The 17,138-nt window shown below is 48.5% G+C and overlaps 2 protein-coding genes across 2 annotated transcripts; both read left to right on the top strand.

Annotated features, from left to right (window-relative positions):
- Positions 1–2,534: 2,534 nt before the first annotated feature.
- LOC119394773 (uncharacterized) lies at positions 2,535–4,216 on the top strand. The gene is made up of 2 exons (XM_037662079.1): positions 2,535–2,648; positions 2,765–4,216. The coding sequence occupies exons 1-2, from the start codon at positions 2,535–2,537 to the stop codon at positions 4,214–4,216; spliced, it is 1,566 nt and encodes a 521-aa protein (XP_037518007.1).
- A 62-nt stretch (positions 4,217–4,278) lies between these two features.
- On the top strand, positions 4,279–6,147 carry LOC119394772 (uncharacterized). Its single transcript, XM_037662078.1, has 2 exons — positions 4,279–5,800; positions 5,861–6,147. The coding sequence occupies exons 1-2, from the start codon at positions 4,279–4,281 to the stop codon at positions 6,145–6,147; spliced, it is 1,809 nt and encodes a 602-aa protein (XP_037518006.1).
- Positions 6,148–17,138: the final 10,991 nt, after the last annotated feature.

Here is a 17,138-nt window from a genome sequence, read left to right as displayed (position 1 = left end):
ACACCTAACCGTAGCCAAGTTCCGCCCAGTACTTGCGGTGGCGAAGCGAAGCTTTCCGTGTGATTGGTCGGTCGGGAGACGATTATGCGTTTTCGTTCACATTCGCAATGCTGTCAACATTGAGGAGTGCCGTTATAAACAAAGAGAAAATAAAACAGATTGTTCGCCCATGGCTTGAAGATATCGTACCAACATATATGAAAGGCTCAAGTTCATCAATCATAGCGCGGTTCATAATCGTTGTTTTTACGGCTATATATACTTCAAAGGAGAACGCTCGCTATTTTTTCACCACGACGAGGCAGTGACAATACTATGTTCCAAAGGCTCTCCTCTCAAGTGTCTGGGAGTACAATTTCCCAGTGAATTCGAAAAAAAAGGTATTCCATAAGAAAAAAATGCACGAGTGAAAACGAAGTCAGGATAATCCGTCTATGGAAATCTATGAATCACTTTGGTACACGTACGGCAACCGATGAAGGTTTATGTGAAATACTTAATGCGTACAATTGGTAAAGTATTAAAACGTTGCATCGTTCTGACTCAAACTGAAGTATTGGATCATACTATCTGCAAACTTAGCGACGAAAAAAAGATGTATTATTACAGATAAACTGTTGAGAATGCGATGAATCACGAACTTCTCTCCGCGAAGGGACGATCTTAACATTAACGCGCCGGGGCAGCATAGTTCACGAAAGGGCTTCCGTAGTTTCGATGTTCTGAATGACTGAAACGTAACGGACTGATTAAATATAGCAACTGTAGTTTGTACGCAACCAATAACAGCAATACATTATCATGGTATCCGCCCTGAAACAGAGGAAGATTTTTCACTTTAATGAACCGATATCGCAACGAAAATTGAAGTTTTCTCAGGAAAAGAATTATACTGCTAGTCTCAAAATATTTATCGCGTATTAATATAGATTAAACATCATAACAGCAGTACCTTAAGGAGCGAGATCGTTAATTTGTCAAAATTTATATTAGTTGCGTTATGCACAGGTTTGAAAACTCCTATGTTGTTGCAATTCTTGACATCGTAATGCGCATCTGGCACGCAGCACCGCATGCTGGCCAGCCCAGGAATGCTTACGCAATACAGCATCATTTTTTTTTTGTTTTTTTTTTGTACAACGAGCGGTTCTCTATCCCGCTCGCAAGCTTTTCATGAGTTCCTCGTTCGCAAGACGCAGAAAGCTTTCATGGCGAGAACTTTTGAGGAAAGCTCCATCCTTCGGTTGAACAACTCAACGTATTGTTATGTACTATCATTTATCCTTTTGAAAATATTTCTTAATCTTAATTATTGGTACTTGAATATTGTGCTGCACGCTATAATAACATCAACAGAAGGCTTAAAGTTTTTTCTGTGAAGTAAAATAAGCAGTTAGCCCATTAATCATATGCATTGTTTATGGCAACAATGAACACCCCCCCCCCACCCCACACACACACACAGTAGTTTATGTGGTCCTATCCTGTAAGTAACTTCTTCATTGAAGGCACGTGTATCACTACAGGCCATGCGTAGCAGGATTCAAAAAGCGCATATTCGTTAAGTTGGATTTCCCAAGTTTTCTAACAAAGCACTTTGTAAACCCATTACCGTCTCTTCATAATCGCGCGGACGGATTGCCAGATATTTTTAAAAGTGAACGACGTCTGAGCAGTTGTGGAAAGCATTACCGTACAGGAAATTATTGAATGGAAACCATAATACACGGAGACTTCGACCTCATGATGGCCGACGTAGGGTTACAAAGGAACATTCGCCCACGGCCAGCAATCCTGCGGATCTCCAGGTCTTGATGGCAAATCCTACATTCGCATATCGAACACTCCCATTCGAATCCCTTTTAACGAGCGATTAGGCAAGACAATGAAACGTTGTCCATGTCACCACAGGAGCGTATTAAATTGACAACGTGCCACTTGCTCCAGGAATCCCGTTGTGTTAGCCGTGCAGCCTTCGTTCGGGGCTTCCAGTGTTTCACTAGGTAATGACCACGGGACCACGTTTTACGGGGCTATTGCGTTACACTTTCCAGTCGGTGCATTGGCCTCTAAGTGGTAAAATGGACCGCGTTTTCTTACAGTCGACGGTACGTAGAAAACGACAGCTCAAATGGGCACCGTGTATAAATGGCCGTGACACACGAATGCAAAATTAACAACCGCTAAACATTCCTTCTGACGACCTTTGTTACAGCACGGTTTTCACACACACACAATATATATATATATATATATATATATATATATATATATATGTGTGTGTGTGTGTGTGTGTGTGTGTGTGTGTGTGTGTGTGTGTGTGTGTGTGTGTGTGTGTGTGTGTGTGTGTGTGTGTGTGTGTGTGTGTGTGTGTGTGTGTGTGTGTGTGTGTGTGTGTGTGTGTGTGTGTGTGTGTGTGTGTGTGTGTGTGTGTGTGTGTGTGTGTGTGTGTGTGTGTGTGTGTGTGTGTGTGTGTGTGTGTGTGTGTGTGTGTGTGTGTGTGTGTGTGTGTGTGTGTGTGCACACAAACTGCCATGCTTGGAAGCCTACAAACTGCCATGCTTGGAAGCATCCGAGCAAAGCCACCCCTCCATGCCCGCACCACCACCTCCTCCGGCGCCGCCCGAACCTCGCAAACACCGGCCGAGGCAACATCTTCCGCTGTTAAAAATGGCTGACCGATCCATCGTCACCATTTGGCAGTGGAACTGCCGTGGTTTTCGTCCCAAGCGTAACCACCTCCTTCTCCACCTACAACAACTAGACACCCTCGGACGCGCCTGATATCATCGTACAACAGGAAACTCACGCCGACGTCTCCCTCTCGGGTTACGTCGCCTACAACCAAGTAACTCACCATCCTCTGCCCCATCCCGTGACGGCCGTCCTCACCCGGCGGACGCTCGCTGTCAATCGACACGATCTACCCTTCCCTGCAGTCCATCACGTCTTTCTCGAGATACTACCTCAGCAACGTGAACAGCCCTCTCTGTTTATTCTCAACGTGTACAACCCCCCTCGCTCCACTGAAGATGCGTCTCTCCTAGCCTTGCTCCGTGCCGCTGCAGCGAAAGCAGCCAAATCACCCCTTCTTATTCTCGGCGACTTCAACGTCAAGCATCCGGACTGGGGTTACTCGAAGGCAGATGGCCCCGGAAGGAGGCTGTGGCAGCTCGCTCACGACCTTAACCTTTCCCTGCTCACCGACCCCACGCAACCAACGCGCATCGGCAACAGTGTGTGCCGCGATACCACCCCGGACCTCAGCTTCTGCCGCAGCGTGCGCGACGCGCGCTGGTCTAACACGCATCAGTCCCTCGCCAGTGACCAGTATGTCCTCACCATTCAAGTTCTCACCTCCCCCAGCAAGCCGCGCCCACACAGGGCCCGCTATACAGACTGGGACGCTTTCCGAGAACGCCGGTTGCACTCCGCCACTTCCAACATCGAGGACCTCTCGACGTGGACCGACCAGCTGCTAGTGGACCTCGACGCAGTCACCGCCTCGATCCCCACCACGGAGGACCATCCGGCAACTGACGCCCGTCTTGCCCACCTGTGGGCCGCCCGCACCGGCCTTTGCAACCGTTGGCAGAAGCAACGTCACAACCGTCGCTTACGCCGCCGCATCGCGCACCTCGATCGTACGATCGAGCAACACACCACCGCGCTCGCCCGCCAACAGTGGGAGCAGCTCTGCTCGGGTCTCTCTGGTCAGTTGGGCTGCAAACAGTCCTGGCATCTCCTCCGCCACCTCCTCGACCCTGCTTCCGCCAAGTCGGTGGCTCGGCAGCAGTTACAACGAGTGGTCCGGGCTTACCCCGGCGACACTCCGTCGCTGATGGCAGACCTGTCCGCCAAATACCTTCAGCTTCTGCCTCCTGGCACACCTCCTCCCCCTCTCGCGTCCTACTCTGGGGCCCCCAACCCAGTACTGGACGCCGATATCACGGAAGCGGAGGTCTACGCGGCATTACAGAAGCTCCGCACCACTTCCGCCCCCGGCCCAGATCGCATCCCCAACAAGCTCCTCCGAAACCTCGACGCCCCTTCGGTTGCTACCCTCACTTCGTTCCTCAACGAGTGCTGGCGCTCCGCAACCTCCCCCAATCATGGAAACACGCTCGCGTGGCTTTCATCCCCAAGCCGGGCAAGAAACTCACAATCGAGAATCTCAGGCCCATTTCACTCACCTCGTGCGTCGGCAAGCTTCTAGAACATGTCGTTCTCGCTCGCTTGCAAACGTACACGGACGCACACCATCTCCTTCCCCACACCATGCTTGGTTTCCGCCCCCACCTATCCACGCAAGATGTCCTCTTACAACTCCACCATGATCTCCTCGACCCACCCACATTTTCAGACACAAAGGCTCTCCTTAGCCTGGACCTTCACAAGGCGTTCGACCACGTCTCCCATTCGGCTATCCTTGCCGAACTCGCAGCCCTCAACCCCGGCACCCGCACCTACAACTACATTCGCGCGTTCCTCACCGCCCGCACGGCCGAAATCATCATAGGGGACCTCCCGTCTCCCACGTACGAGCTTGGCCCTCGTGGCACCCCTCAGGGCGCCGTCTTGTCGCCTTTTCTATTCAATCTTGCCCTCCGCTCGCTTCCTGGCAAGCTGGACCGTATCCCCGGTCTTAAACACACCCTGTACGCGGACGATATTGCTCTCTGGGTCACGTCGGGCTCTGACGGCCATATCGAGCAGACGTTGCAACGCGCAACCGACGTCGTCACGTCCCACGTGCACGCGGCCGGTCTTACTTGCTCAGCGGCCAAATCGGCCCTTCTTCTCATGCGGCCACCCGACCGGCGTCGCTACAAAACTCCCCACCCCACCATCACGGTTCATGCCAACTCTACTCCTGTCCCCGTCGTTTCGCATCTCCGCGTGCTCGGGCTGATCCTACAGTCCAACCGCCATAATACACACACCATAGACAAGCTCTCGCTCTCGGTGCAGCAGACCGCACGTATGCTCGCCCGTGTCCGTGCGCGGCGTGAGGGCATGCGAGAACACGATCTACTTCGCCTTGTCGACGCTTTCGTCGTTTCCCGCCTCACGTACGGCCTTCCTTATACACGTCTCCTAAAATCGGAACGCAATAAAATTGACGTCCTCATCCGCCGGGCATACAAGACTGCCCTCGGCCTTCCCCCCAACACGTCCACCGATCGTCTTCTCCGTTTGGGTGTACACAACACGCTCGACGAGTTGATTGAGGCTCACCGCTCCGCTCAAGTGCAACGCCTTTACCGTTCGCCGACCGGTCGCCACATCCTTTCCTCCATCGGCCACGACACCTCCTCCCACCCTCCGGATCTGGTCTCATTACCCCATGCTATTCGAGCGGCGTTCTACATCAAGCCGCTACCTAAGAATATGCTGGCGGGCCACCACGACGCTCGCCGCCAAGCCCGTGCCGCCATGCTTCAAGCAAAGTACGCCGACCACCCGGCCGTCGCCTACGTAGATGCGGCCCGATACAATGCACGCAGGGACGCCTTCGTAGTCGTTTCCGTGTCGCCCTCCTCAGCTCCTTTGGGGCCGACCATCACGGCTGGCACCGTCAGAACGCCTTACGCCGTCGAGGCGGAGGAAGTGGCCATTGCTTTGGCCGCGACCTCGGCTGACGCAAGCGTCATAATCAGCGACTCCAAACAAGCCATCTCCAATTTTGCGCGAGGTCTCGTCTCGCCTACCACCTTACGGCTACTTCGGCCCCTACTGCAGCAAGATGAGCAGTGCCGCATAGAACTGATCTGGGTCCCCGCCCACTCGGGTCACCCCGGCAACGAGACAGCTCACCAACGCGCTTGAGGATTCGTCGACCGAGCGGTGGGCCACTCAGAGTCGGACGCCCTGGTGCCGGAGCCCCTGGTCACCTACCACGACATCACTCAGCACTATCGCCTCGAGCGATATTTCTATTCACATCCTCACAGCAGCCTTCCCAAGCGGTCCGAGATCGCCTGGCGTCGCCTACAGACCCGCACCTTCCCGTGCCCCCTCGTATTTTCATACATGCACCCAGGTGCCATCGATCCACGCTGCTGCCTGTGCGGCAACGTTGCCTCGTTGAACCACATCCTCTGGGGCTGCCCGGAGGATCCCCCGCCCGCCGACCTCCTTTGCTGACCCCCCACCGAGGAACAATGGGAGGCCCTTCTCTCCAGCAACGACAGAGACATCCAGACACGGGTCCTGAAACGAGCGGAAGAAGTCATCGAGAAGCACAGCCTGGCAGCCTTCGTGGCTTAGCCTCCCTTACCCCTCACCCCTTCGACTAATAAAGTTGTTACTCACTCACTTGTTGCCACACATCATGAATGGCTATGCTAAAGGAGGTGCTGATGGCTAGCTAAAGTTTTATATGTTTCATTATTTGGGTAATGCCCAAGCAGTGTTCCACATCGAGAACTAAAACATCTTGTTCACTTTCATTTCCAACCATGAATCTGCACCTGTGTGCCCAACGTCTGTCTCTGCCCTCGTCACTTCGTGAGCTCCAAGCTTCATCGATGTCATAACAAGCACAAAATGATACTTTGCTGTTCTCAAGTTCCCGATGCATCAATACGAATCGATATATTTTGAAACTGCGTCGCATTGATGATACATTGAGCATTACGGCGGATCATACCGTATATTCGGTTGCAAAAGGACATCCGTTCAGCCGCACGAGATTGTTGAGAATGATATGTTGCAAACTAACGAGGCCGCGCAGAAACGTTCGTGAGAAAGTTGCAAGCAAATAGTTCGACAGCTTCTACGCAATATAAGCTCGTCTTCGTGTATATAGCTGCTAACCCTGTGGTTACGCAGCTCAGCTGTGCAAGGTCTTCGCGAAATATAGCCCAGCAGGGCTCATAGAGCATACTTCACATCAGCTATCTGTCAAACCTCGGTAACCTATATTTCACGAGAATTACAATAAGTAAGTAGAGAAATGATAAAAAAAGAGATTACATACTTACTTAATCGTGTGCGTTGAAAGGTAAATGACGACGCAAAAAAAAGCTGAGAAGCGCGGAACCGCACTGTCACAAACAAGCGCCCCTTTCGACGTCTTCTTCCTCCTCACGAAATGTAATTTTCACGATGACGACAGTGATAACCTAAATCAATGGCTCACACCCGCCCAGGGGTATAAGCGAAGAAAGGGATAAGGAAAAAATTTGAAGCTGGTGTTCATTTTGTCGTGCTCACGAGACATACTAACGAGCGTGTTAATCCCGCAAACAAGAAATGAAACGAGCAATAAAATTTTTAATACATGCTGTATATGACGAAATTTTAAAAGTAGCAAATGAAATTAGTGCACTTGAGAGCTGCTGTCTTTTTTTTCTTTTTTATAGTGTGCAAAACATTACATTGACGTTACACCACGTGATTATCGCCCCCCCCCCCCGACTGTTCAGTATTATTGGAAAATGATTTACCAGGACTCAACGCAGAAAGCACATTAATGACAACATTTAGCATACAGTGACCAAAATAGGAGTAAAATACGCCACTTGATTACCTACAGTTACCCACGAAAACGGTGCACGCAACGCCTTGGCTATTTTATGATACACTTGTGGTACACTGAGAGATACGGTGTCGCATATAATAAACCGAGTACTCGATATTGTCTTAGCGGGAGAATGCCAGGCATCCAATGATGCATGCCTTAAGTGTGGAACGACCTTTATAGAGTGATGTTATATTTGTGACTTGTGAGAGTTGTTTGCAAATGCGTGCTCTACGGTTGAGTGGAATATGTTCGATCGATCTGAAGGGACCACAGCTGGCGCGAAATAAACAAGAATTCCTCGAGGCATAAACATTTTTATAGCGGCGCGTAGATACTAAGAGACTGCTAGTTCAGGACTTTACTTTCCACCCGCTTCTCCGATATTACAACAGTGGTGCATATCGACTCAGGTGAACGTGATCTAGCGCCAGTAAGAGGCGGAGGAGGTCACATCTTCTCAACAAACTCGCCCCTCCTCCCCTGACCCCGCGCCTACGCCAATGGACTAATAAATACTCCAAGGAGATTCGCTGTCCGTTACGAGAAGTTCCGATTCCTCAAAAGCAGCGTGACAGCATTCGCGTCAACCTTCATCGCTAAAGCGTGAGGCCTTAACAGTGACTTTGTCTTGGATACCGAATTGCGAACTGTTCACCAACGCCCACTTAAAAGGAGAACACGGCTATACAACTGCGAACAGCTAACGAAGCGGGTCTATCTCTAATCTCTTTTCTCTCGCTCTTTTGTGAAGGAGAAATGTTAGGTGGGGGGTGGCCAGGGGTGTAGCCAGAAATGTTTTTCGGGGACGGGGTTTGGGGGGATTTAACCATGCTTTATTTATATTCGCGCATGCGCTTCCATATGTGCGTGTAATATAGACCTACAAAATTGGGAAATTTTGGGGGTAGGGGGATGGTTGACTCCCAACCATCCCCCTCCTGGCTACGCCAATGGAGGTGGCTGTGTCATCTTGCTCATAACTGCAGACATTACGCTCGTCGCTACACGAGATATGCGACATTAAAAGGTATGAGCCAGCTGGTTTACTCGCACGAACGTCCGTAGATACGCAGAGGGGCAAGGATAAGCCTTTCATAAACCGCGTGCTATATATGAAACGGCGGTCAAGCGATCGCATCATCGTCTCTCAGGCGTTGACGACAGCAGCACCACTAAACAGCGATCATCCTCCACCATCACGTGGCCCTTCCAGAAGTGGCTCATCCGTTGACGGCACCCTGAGCATTGCGAGAAGTTGGCAATCGGCCCGGTTACGTAAACCACTCCCCGCCTCGCCTGCACGACGTAGTCTCGATAGCAGATGAGTGCCGTTCCGTGAGACGGTAAGCGATCTATATACGCGCAAAAAGGAACGACAGCGAGTATTGAATGAAAAGTCGGGGCGAGGCACAATGCTGCCTACTTGAAGAGGGGTGTCTATAGGATTACGAGGCATTGCAAAAGTGTGCGTTCCGATCTTATACGCGCCAACTTCCCAATTCTGGTTGGCACTTCTGGCGAGAACTCGCGGTTCTCTTTTAGGTCTCTGCTTTCACGTGAGCTCCAGGCACGTGCGCGCGCTGCTTCTGAAAAGGACGACATTTACCTCCTCTTCCCTGACTCTGTGCATGTTATGGCGTTATCAGGATATAGGTTGAGTGGATTTTCTATTTTTCGCTGGGAGGCGTGAATAAGTATACGAGAGCTACCGGCAAGCTTAGAATGCGCAATGCGCGAAATGAAGCTAAGCGGCTCTTGCTTCACGTTTCGTTCTTCCGCGAGCTTGCTCGCTGGACGCTGGGGCTAAGCCGGCTCACCTGTATTGGTCTAGGAGACGCCAGTCCACTTTCCTCATATAGCACATGCTTCATGTTAAACTTTTGCACGTATAGCCAATTGCCACTACCCTAAAATACATATATATTCATAAAGTTGTCTGCGTATGCATAACTAGGAAATAGGTTCAAGTGCATTTCTGTTGTTTCTTAAAAACGGTGCTGCACTTGCAAAGATGAATTTGCAAGGAGCTGTTGAAATTTTACATAAGATGTATTGAAGACTGCGGGAGAACTCAGCGAATTAATAAAAGACGTCGCTTCTTGAGGTCTCATGTCGAAATTTCCGGAGCCCTCCAATGTCGTACCTCACAAACACATCGTGGTTTTGGCACGTGAAACCACCCAAAATATTATTAACAGCCAGGTGACCTGCCTTATCGCGCTTTCGAACGTCAGATGGGTGGATGGATGCAAAGCTTTATTGAAAATTATTGTAGGAAACATTTTTTTTCTTTTACCAGGCAATGGGGCCGAAGGTGTGCTGACAAACTTCGCCCTTTCGCCGCTTATGGCTTACGCCTCCACAACTTTCTCGCGTAAGTTTATTTTCGTGGTAAGTGATTGTGTGGCAGCTAGAAAAGAACGGTGAACAAACACAACCATTGCGATGTAACACCAGAGGGCGCTGAGAGCGGGAAGCGTTGAGCTACTCAGTAGAGAGAGAGAGAGAAAAAAAAAAGGCGAAGACACATCAGTGTTAACTACAGTGTGGCCAATTCTCCCTCGTGGGTATGAGATAGCTTTTGAGGAAATAATAAACACCGAAAATAGAATCTCGTTCAGCCTTCCCACACGCGTGTGAGATGCGCCTATATATTTGTACCAGTTAGAGTGCTTCTTTTCACAAACATTACAGCACACTGCGAAGCCCTGCGGAGTCGGGGTTGTGTGGGCGCCCGTAATTTGGGATGTTACGAGGCCGCCTAATTTATTTTGCCAGCCTTCCACGTTAATCCCATAAGGAAGTTGCAGTGCTGCGATTTTTCTTTAACAGCCGAGCTGTTTACGCCGGCTGTAAAAACTTTGGTGTCCGCAGAAAACCACAGGTATGCGCCACCGGAATAGGGCAATCCCCACTACCGAGTACAGCAGGGGCGAGCGTTAAACGAAAACTCTGCTCGGCGAAGTGGAGCACGTGAAACACGTGAAAGAAAGAGAAAGAAAAAGAAAGAGAAAATAGCGAGAGGGAAAGAATGAGAGAGAAAAATAGAGAGAAAGAAAGAGAATAAAGACAGAAAAAAAGATAGAAAGACAGAGAAAGGGAATAATATATATATATATATATATATATATATATATATATATATATATATATATATATATATATATATATATATATATATATATATATATATAGTACTGAATGTGAATGACAGACGCTCCGCTGTTACGGAAGACGACGACGACGATCGGTGGCCCCGTGGTTGTCGCTCGCGCACGCGCTCGCCAGTAGCCAGACCTGCCTGATAAAGAGCCTTTCGCAAAGCAACGTCTGACCCTTTCTTGACGTACAACACCCCTATTTCAAGTGGTGGAGGTGCGGGGTACGGAGTCGTCAATGTCAGTTCAGCACGAGCGCAGTCGACGAGGGCCTGATGGGCAGAAAGGAAATCCCATCCTAGTATGACGTCGTAGGATGAGCGAGGAAGAACGACAAACTTGACGGGGGGGCATACCAAACATCTTGAATAACAACGCGAGCTGTGCACTGAGCCGTCGGTGATATGTAATGCGAGGTCGCCGTACGCAGGGCAAGATTGGTAAGAGGCGTTGTGACTTTTATCGAATTGCGGCACAGTTTTTCACTAATTACAGAAACGACAGCGCCTGTGTCGACAAGTGCACGTACGGCGACACCTTCTACTTCTATATCGATTTCGTTGGGCGGATAAAGAGGAGGTCTTGAAAAGTTCGACGACAACGCAGTTCTTGCCTCCGGAACTGCGGCTGTCAGTTTTCCTCTCGTGAGGGGCTAGGGCGGCGATGCATCGGGGAAACGGATCGGCGACGGGGCGATGATGTCCGGCGGGGGTCGAAAGGGCGTCGTGGGGAAAACGAGTCGGCGAGAGGAGAAGAAGGTCGTGGGGGAAACTGAGCAGCTTGATTTGTGGAATTCCCACCATCCTGAGGCTGCAGGTTGCGACGGCGACAGTAGCGTGCTATATGCCCCACAGAACCGCACGCAAAACATATCGGCCGATTGTCGAAGGTACGCCATGGGCTAACGGCAGAAGGTCCGGTGGGCGAGGTAGGATGGGGTGCCATGCGTGGGGGCGGCGTCGTAGTGCAGAATGAAGAGGTTTGTACGGCTCGATTTTTCCCAGACAGAGCTCCAAATGAAGACCGGAAATACTCTGTGTATTTTTTGCACGTTTATTCTACTGCAGTGCAAAACTTGCATGACGTACCACAGCTTGCTCACTAGAAACAAGTTGCACGCCGTGGCCCGTGCAAATATGGAAATGCCCCAACCTTTCCATTTCTCTGCCTTATTGCGTAAAGCCTGTGTTTCGTTTCTCCAATACTGTTCACTGTCGCAGTAGAACTCCAGCGGCACTCCTAAATACTTCGCTGGTGTTTCTTGCCATTTAACGTTCAGAAATACTCTTGGTGTGACGTCCCATTCCCCATGCCAGAATCCGAGACATTTATCCCAGTTCACGGCGCTACCGTTCACCTGGCAAAAACTTTTCACGGCATTAACAGTATGCATTATACTCTCATAACTGGTACAGAATACTGCAATGTCATCTGCATACGCAAAGAGGCTGACCTCAGCTTTATGTAACTTAAAACCGCGTACCTCGCTGTTATTATTTACGCTTAAACAGAATGGTTCGAGAAAAATGGCGAAAAGCAGGGGTGATAGTGGGCACCCTTGTCTCACTGAGCGCAGCACAGGTATACGCTCACCCACCGTTTTATTTATTACCAATCTAGTCGTGCATCCTGTGTAAGCCATTCGCACGCCGTTGCTGATCAAATTCCCTACATTCACGTGGTCAAGTATCAAAAGGAGCAAATTATGCGGCACGCGTTCAAAAGCCTTTTCAAGGTCAATTTGTAGCATGGCAACATTGAGATGCATAGCGTCACAACTTTCCAGGATTGACCGTGCTATGTGTATATTAGTCGTTATTTTTCTTCCCTTTATACCACAATTTTGGTGGGAACCGACCAGTTCCTTCATAACTGTTTGCAGTCTCCTGGCCAATACTTTCATCAATATCTTGTAGTCAACGTTAGTTTTAAACTGATTGGTCTATATGCAGTAACACTTCGTAATTTCACTAGATCTTCTGATTTTGGTGTTAACACCGTGTAGGCTGACAAAAAAGATGGTGGTAATCGTTTACGTTCAAAAGCCTCGTTAAATACTTCCGTCAAAACAGGTGCAATAACGTCTTGGAATGCCTTATAAACTGCAGCACTCAAGCCGTCCGGTCCCGGAGACTTGCCATTGTTTAGCTTGTGAGTTGCTTTTCTTACCTCTTCTTCTGTTTATGAGCCTTTCTAGAAAATTCTTCCTTTCATCAGCCAGTCTTGGCATTAATGAAACGAAATCACTTTTAAAACGATCAGCCTGTACACTGATTGGTGTAAATAACTCTTTGTAGTATTCGAAAAAAAAACGCCGGCTATTGCTTCTTTCCTATTGTACGTTGCTCCTTTATGATCTATTTCACTTATTTCGTTTTTGCAAGCATATCTCTTTTCAGCTCCCAGAGCTCGCTTTGTTGGCATTTCTCCAGCGAAGAAGTTTTCTTCTCGAGCTCGAATTATTGCTCCCCGATATCGTTCTTGGTCAATCAGCTCTAGTTTCTGTTTCGTGCTGTTTATCTCCTCTGAGAATGTGCCTGCCTGGGTGCATTCCGCTGCTATTAACTGATGCAGGTGTTCACGCAAGCGAGCTTCAAGTTCTTTTTCAGCATGTCTCAGGGTAGTGGCTCTCTCAAGTGCTTTGAGTTTAATGGTCTGTTTAAAGAGTTCCCACTTATGTCCCCAGCCTTCATATGTTCTAGTTGCTAAGTCTTCCATGGAATCTATAAAGAGGCGATTGAAAAATTCATCCTTTAGCAACTTTACATTAAATTTCCAGAGTTCCCAAGAGAAGCGTTTGTAATTCCTTTTATGTTTACCCGTGGAGAACGAAACCAAACAATGATCACTAAACGGGACAGGTGTAACTCTGTAATCATGGCACGAGGGAATCAGTTCAGCAGACACGTATACTCTGTCGAGTCTAGCATGACTCGTACTCTGAAAGTGGGTGAACGTGACCCCTTTCCCACTGCTAAGACACTCGCCTACGTCTTCTAGCTGAGCGTCCGCTAAGATATTGATTAGAGTAGCAGTGCTAGCATCACTGTGGGGTCCCAAACTCGATTTGTCACTTCCCGTACAAACACAGTTGAAATCCCCCGCAAAAATTAGTTTACGTTCACATTTCAAAAACATATCAAGCTTTTCAAAAAAAATGCTTTCAATCTTGAATCTTAGTGGGTGCGTACAGACAGATCACTCTCCAGTTTTCTCTAAACAAGGCAAAATCACATATAATAAAGCGACCCGCCTCACAGTTAGTCACGGACTCCACTTTCGCACCAAGGCTCTGCCGAATTAACAATAGGCACCCTGCCGACACTCGGCCGTCCAGGCACGCTAGCAGATAATAGCATAGCCTTGTACTGTATAGTATAGCAAGGGGAAGGGAAGTGAGGAGGGGAGATGTGAGGAAAACGAGGAGGGGAGAACGAGTATAGAGAGAGAACGACATAGAAAGAAAGAGAAAAATATTAGAGAGAAAGAAAGGAAAGAAAGAGCGGAAAAGATAGAAGGACAGAGAAAGAAATAGACAGAGAGAGAAAGAGAGCGAAATAAACGGACCCCTGAAAATCAGCAGTTGTTCCGTGTGCGAACACAACCGATGAGCGAAGCTCCTTAGAAATGGGACGCGAACGACTATGTACGTTTTGAGCCTGTTTATTTGAGCAACGCGCGCCGAACGCCGCGCGCGCTCATTGTCTTTTTGAGCCGGCGCCGGGTGGGGAGAGCGTCTGCTACTACCTTCGACAAAGCGCCCGTAGTGCGCTAGAATGATGGTTGTCATTTCACAACGCACGATAAAGGTGGTGAAAGAGAATACGACCATTACAACCAGTTGTGCACAAAGCTTATTCCTTTTAACCTCGAATTTCTGGTGCGCTAGAACCAAACCGCTCAAGGCCTCAACATTTCCTCTTAAATCAGCGGCCACTGCAACCCAAAGCGATGCTTAAGAGAAGGGAGCTTCCACGGCGACGGCGGGGTGCGGGACTACGGAGCTTCGCTCCTAAAAAAGCAGAAGTGCAGATAACTGGACCATATATATTGCGGGGAGTCCCGTACTGCGTTGAAACGAGCTTGCTTCTGCTATGTTTCCAGCGATTGAATTATGGGTTTTTAGGAAGTTTCCAGAAGAATCAGACTAAACAAATTGCCCACGAGATGTACTGCACGGTGGCAGTTAAGTGCTTACAGGAAAGACGCAGGAAACCGCAAATTGCGTTCTTTGAGCTGCAGTATACGGTCGGCGATGAATTTCTATGACGCCAAGATGAGATTGCAAAGCCTACGACCGAAATTGAAGATTAGGGCACTGCGAGAAGCTTCATGGAAGCGGAAGAACTGCGCGTTTGCTGAAGAACTTCAGCTTTCGTGGCATAAACCTGCCTCATATTGCCCTGCATTTCCGGAGCCTATTGTGAGACGTCCATATACTTATTAAACGTCTTTTTTTTTACATTACTCAACAAGCAACCTGATGTTGTTCTTAGGAATATTTATTTTTTGTAACTGTGCCATTGGCTCTTATAAAGAGATTCAACAGCTGGCTGAATTCTTTTTGTTTTATAAGAGCACTAAACAGCAAAACTAAATGTGTGTCATATAGGTTCCTGGGCAGAACTCATAAAGATTCTTTTATTCAAATTGGAAAATTATGATCCCAGTCCTCGTCAAATTAGTTCCCTCTTCTACGAATGCGCGGCTGCTACTGTTTCTGTCTGTCACGGAAGCAAACGGAAAATGCTGCCCAAGGAATTCCAGAACTTTAGTCGCAGCGGTTTGGGTTACTGCCATGTAGATGAGGGTGCGAATGTGGGCTTGCTTGTCATCAGTGAGAGAGTGGATTGGAGCATATATCAAAACGCGACACAAAGACACAGAAAGAAACGGCAAAATAACCGCAAATACTCCTGTCCGTTAGTCGCTTATTCCTGCGTCAGTGTTGCCTTCTGCGCTGTGCTCCGAGCCTTTCGCATTAAAGGGACACTAAAGAGCAAAGCGATGTTTCTCATAATAGTAAAGTACTCTTTCACGATACCAAAAACACCACGCTTGCTGCGAGAAGACGCTTAGTAAGCGAGAAAACGCGCAAAAACAAAATGTGGGTGGCGACGCCACCTTGAGGTTTCCGCACCATTCGCCGTGACGTCACATGTTTTGACGGCGCCTGCTAGAGACTCCGTAAGTACCTTGTCCTCTGAGGGGGCCATAGTCTTAACATACCAAGTTTGCCGTAATTTTGTTGAGCCAATGTCGCCAAAATACGATAAATACACTTTGAAATTCGTGACGTCAAGCAGGGAGATTTCGCCGCGAAATCTAAAATTAAACTTTGAACTTGATTTTAACCTGTATTAATAAACCTATGATATCGAAATTAACGACATTAGAGTTCTCAGAGCACAATTTATCGATCTAGGCCGATTCATTGTTTCTCTTTAGTGAGCCTTTAAGTCCCCCGGGATAAATACATTTAAAGGTACAGCACATACGCTACAAAACGTTGCGCGCTTGCATAATGTGAAACTTCATATTTACTCATTGCAATACAAGAACATAAAATTAAGCTAGTGACAACGAAAGCTTCCCAATCGCTCGAAAGCAATACTTTTTTTAATGCAGGTGTCCGGTGAGTGCAAGTGTTTGACAAAGCACGGAGAAAAATAACGCTGAAATCGCGCTTTTCTCACGCGGATTATTACACGGTTTCACGCGAAAGCGGACAAACAATATAAACACAAATCGCTCAGCACTCATCCAATACAGTGTATTTGCGCCAAATAAACGTGTTCCTCGGGAAACACTAGCACTTATTTGATTTGCTGCGTTTCGATTTAAAATGTAGCGTTGCTTTTCTATAAAGTTTTACGAGTGAAACATCACTCATTCAGAACACACTTCAACTGCCGGGGTCAAAGCGCGTCTCTTCTCATTTCTTCGCTGAATCAGCTTATCCTGACGAGTGGTCAAACACCCCGAAGAATCTGTTGCTGGGTGGTGACTGCGCAGTGAGCCAAGTCAGAGAGTTCGACTCGAGCGTCAACAGGACTTCCGCGGCGTCGGCACGGGGCATCGTCGCAGACCATATACGTAACTCAGTCAGCAAATTCATCCCGTATACGCCCGAACCGGTTCCTTGACACAGTGTCCCCCACTCGAAGAGTACAGTTCAAACCTTTCCATCTCCGTTTCGTCGTTCTCGGCGCAACGGAAGGCGGCGTCACGGCAAATGCCGACGCTTCGACTGGACTAACTCGTCTTCGCCGCGGTGTACAGAGCAAACAAGACACGTTTCGTTCAACAGACTCGGGTTCCGTTCGATCCGCAAAGTTGGGCGCTGAAAGTGTGTAAATATTGCGAGCGTCGACGAACGTAACTGACACCTTATCGACACTGTCAACAACGAATGTAGAATCGTGCTTAAAGGCCTTAAAAAGAAATCTCTA

Source organism: Rhipicephalus sanguineus, chromosome 5, assembly GCF_013339695.2.
Source record: "Rhipicephalus sanguineus isolate Rsan-2018 chromosome 5, BIME_Rsan_1.4, whole genome shotgun sequence".
NCBI lineage: Eukaryota > Metazoa > Arthropoda > Arachnida > Ixodida > Ixodidae > Rhipicephalus > Rhipicephalus sanguineus.
This window is presented reverse-complemented; position numbering and strand designations above follow the sequence as displayed.